We start from the raw sequence: 3783 nt of genomic DNA on the forward strand, positions 1-3783 counted from the left end.
GTTAACAGAAAACCATAAGAAGTCCCGTTTGCAGTTTGCCACAAGCCATGTGGGGGACACAGCAAACATGTGGAAGAAGGTGCTCTGATCAGATGAGACCAAAATGGAACTTTTTGGCCAAAATGCAAAACGCTATGTGTGGCGGAAAACTAACACTGTACATCACTCTGAACACACCATCCCCACTGTCAAATATGGTGGTGGCAGCATCATGCTCTGGGGGTGCTTCTCTTCAGCAGGGACAGGGAAGCTGGTCAGAGTTGATGGGAAGATGGATGGAGCCAAATACAGGGCAATCTTGGAAGAAAACCTCTTGGAGTCTGCAAAAGACTTGAGACTGGGGCGGAGGTTCACCTTCCAGCAGGACAACGACCCTACACATAAAGCCAGGGCAACAATGGAATGGTTTAAAACAAAACATATCCATGTGTTAGAATGACCCAGTCAAAGTCCAGATCTAAATCCAATCGAGAATCTGTGGCAAGATCTGAAAACTGCTGTTCACAAACGCTGTCCATCTAATCTGACTGAGCTGGAACTGTTTTGCAAAGACGAATGGGCAAAGATTTCAGTCTCTAGATGTGCAAAGCTGGTAGAGACATACCCTAAAAGACTGGCAGCTGTAATTGCAGCAAAATGTGGTTCTACAAAGTATTGACTCAGGGGGCTGAATAATTACGCACACCCACTTTTCAGTTATTTATTTGTAAAAAAAAAAATGTTTGGAATCATGTATGATTTTTGTTCCAATTTCTCACGTGTACACTGCTTTGTGTTGGTCTTTCATGTGGAATTCCAATAAAATTGATTCATGTTTGTGGCTGTAATGTGACAAAATGTGAAAAAGTTCAAGGGGGCCGAATACTTTTGCAAGCCACTGTAAAACTATTTTTTTAACTTGTTGTTACTGTTTCTTCAAAAAGCTGTATAGTTGACAGTTATTGTATAGATTAATAATTTCTTTCTTGGACTGTCTACTACAGGTTTGTGACTAAGCTTCTTGGAGGTGCGACATATCTTTCATGTTCAGTGGTTTTACCTGCTTTCTGCCACCTGCATCACACCATGGTGGTCTCTGATGATGACTGAAACTACATGGTAAAATTTAGGACTGCCTTCATAAATGACCTGTCCCAACGTGCAGCTACACTCAACCATCAGTGGATCAAGACAGCTACTGTGCTTGACTCACGCTTTAAGGATTTAAAGTGTCTTGCAAGGGGAGAGTGAGAAGAGGTCTGGACCAGCCTTGAGGCCCTGCTGCAGGGACAGTGTAAAGATGCCACCATTAAGAACCCAGCAAAGACAAAGAGCCTCCTCCTCTCTTCATTGTCTTCAGACTCTGATTCAGTTGAGGAAGTCCCGTGTAACAGGGCCCTGAGTTTGTACAGAGCAGAATCCACCATCAGCCCGCTGCAGTGGTGGTCCAGTCGAGCAGGGACCCACCCACAGTTGTATGTCCTAGCCGCAAATATTTGATTAGTCCTGCAACTTCTGCCCCTGTGAGAGACTGTTCTCACTTGCAGGTCACATAGTAACAAAAAAGAGAGCTGCCTTTAGCTCTGAAAATGTGAACAGGCTAGTTTGTCTAACTGGCTGAAAGAGACGGAAAGTAAATAAGCATGGATTTATTGTGATTCCAATGGGTTTGTTATTTTTTGCACTAAAATGTTCGATGATCACTGTTTTAGCCTAAAGTACAAAATAATTTTGGCTAAGGTTACTCAGTTTTAAAGTGAAGCTGGTAAAATAACCTTTTATGTTTCTGCTTTATTTTTTTAAGAAGAAAAACTGCACTTTATGTTGAAATTATCATTATACAGTGGAACCCCGACTTAGGAAATAAATTCGTTCCCGAGGGTCTTTCGTAAGTCGAAGCACCCATTGCACGTTTTGAGTGAGGCAATGCTGAACGATGTAGATATATACATATATATGTGCCCTGCTGCTGCTAATGCTACCATTCTGGTTGCTCTGAATATATATATATTTAAATATGATATATATACACACACACACACACATATAATACTATACTGTAATGGAAATGTGAAATACTATATATTAAAGTATCTTTTCCGTTGCATATTGAATCTACATAATAAGATTTCATGTATTTGTAACTGCAAAGAATAGCAGAGCATTTTTAGGATGGGACCACAATGTTCATCACTTTTTTTTTTTTTACTTGGTGGAAGAAATGCTCTTTTATAAAAGTACAAACACAACACCAGAAATTCTCTATAGCAAGTGAAACATGAGTAGAATTGGTGAAATATTATCGAAAATATTTCTGATTTAGACTAATTAAAATGTCAAACAGAAAATTACAGTGTATTCTGAATGACACATTTCACCTGTTGCAGGAGTTATAGCCTGCAATAAATTATTTTATTTACAGCGTCATCCTGTATAGCTGAAGGAGTGCAAAATAAAACAAGTCAGTGCTGTATGAGAATCATATGAGACAGTAGATAGTTATCACAACTGAGTTTACACGAACTGTGAATATCAAGATATCGAGCAAACAACATAAAAATCGCATAAAGGATATCTTCTTTCCTTTCTGGAAATGAAGGGAGGTTTAGTATCCACAGCCATCTTAACTGAGCAAACAGACCTCTTCTAAATGTCAGATGCGCACTTGAGCGTGACTGTTGTGAAGGTTTCACTTTCATTTATAAGGAAAAAACAGTTTAAAGTAGCGAAGCAGGGGTAAGTCTAATATGCAGAAACGTCGTATTTTCTAGCTATATTTCTGTTCACATACACAAAACGTGTAATATAACACTGTGGTTGTTGAAGGTTTGGCTATAATTCAAGACGTAAGAAAACTGTAAAGTGGAGTGTAACCGAGAGTGTAGCTCTGTAGATTGGGTGGAGAACGACGTTAGCTAATTTATGGAAACGGTTTTTATATAAAATCGCCAAATACAGAATTGCTGGTTGTTTGAGTGCAACACGCTGTTGTTATGTCGTCTGTGTTTGGTGTGTTTTGAAGGAAGAAGATCAAAATCTTGAACATGGCCAGTGCAGAGCCCATGGAGGTCGACAAACCTGACGACATGAGACAAGTATGTAAACTAACACCGAATCAGAATAAAGTAATTTGTTACAGGAACTTTGGTGTTAATGCAGTTATTAAATATCCACAGTGCTTATCTCCAGTCGGAGACTTACATTTTTTTAAAGTGCACTTTTGAGGCCACGGTTTGCTTTTATACTTGAAAAGCGTTTCATTTTGGTGATTTTGTGCGCTTATGCTTAATGTGTTCCGGGTTTGTTTTTGTTTTTTTTCGTATTCTTGTAAAGATTATATAAAAGTGAAAGTACTGAGACTACAAGGTCAGCATAATCTTAGCTTATCAACTCTGGAGGTTCAGGAAATACATCAGAATGTGTAAAGCTGTTCATTGTGGCTGTTGTCATGAGTGAAATTTTTTGTAAGGTTTCAAAGTGCCACTAGATGGAATACAAAGCTTCAGCTTTGTATTGTAAGAGTTGTGAGACTGAAGAAGTCAACAGTGTGTGAAGATGATCAGCGTTACTGTGATCATCAGTGAGAACATTGTAAATATCTAAGGCTCAGTGGCGGCTGGCCCATAGGGGGCGCTCGGGCTCCGCCCCCCCCCAAATGTGGAGGAGTAAAAATATATATTTTTAAAAAATTCATCAATGATAGTTTTACTATGTGTGTGCCCATATACAGCCAGGCGTATTTTAACATTTTCACCAGCTGACTCATTAAAGTTCAACCAACAAACGGTGTTTTTCTTCTTCTGG

The 3783-nt window shown here is 39.2% G+C and overlaps 1 protein-coding gene across 1 annotated transcript in view; it reads left to right on the forward strand.

The window, feature by feature from the left end:
- The first annotated feature begins 2614 nt into the window (after positions 1 to 2614).
- The window catches only part of LOC120731512, an 11236-nt gene continuing 10067 nt past the window's right edge, over positions 2615 to 3783 (forward strand). Inside the window, 2 exon segments of the mRNA XM_040028547.1 lie at positions 2615 to 2715; positions 3002 to 3074. Coding sequence (XP_039884481.1) covers positions 2630 to 2715; positions 3002 to 3074 — 159 coding nt within the window. The 5' untranslated portion in view covers positions 2615 to 2629.

This window comes from Simochromis diagramma, unplaced genomic scaffold (genome assembly GCF_900408965.1).
Source record: "Simochromis diagramma unplaced genomic scaffold, fSimDia1.1 OVJJ01000483.1, whole genome shotgun sequence".
NCBI lineage: Eukaryota > Metazoa > Chordata > Actinopteri > Cichliformes > Cichlidae > Simochromis > Simochromis diagramma.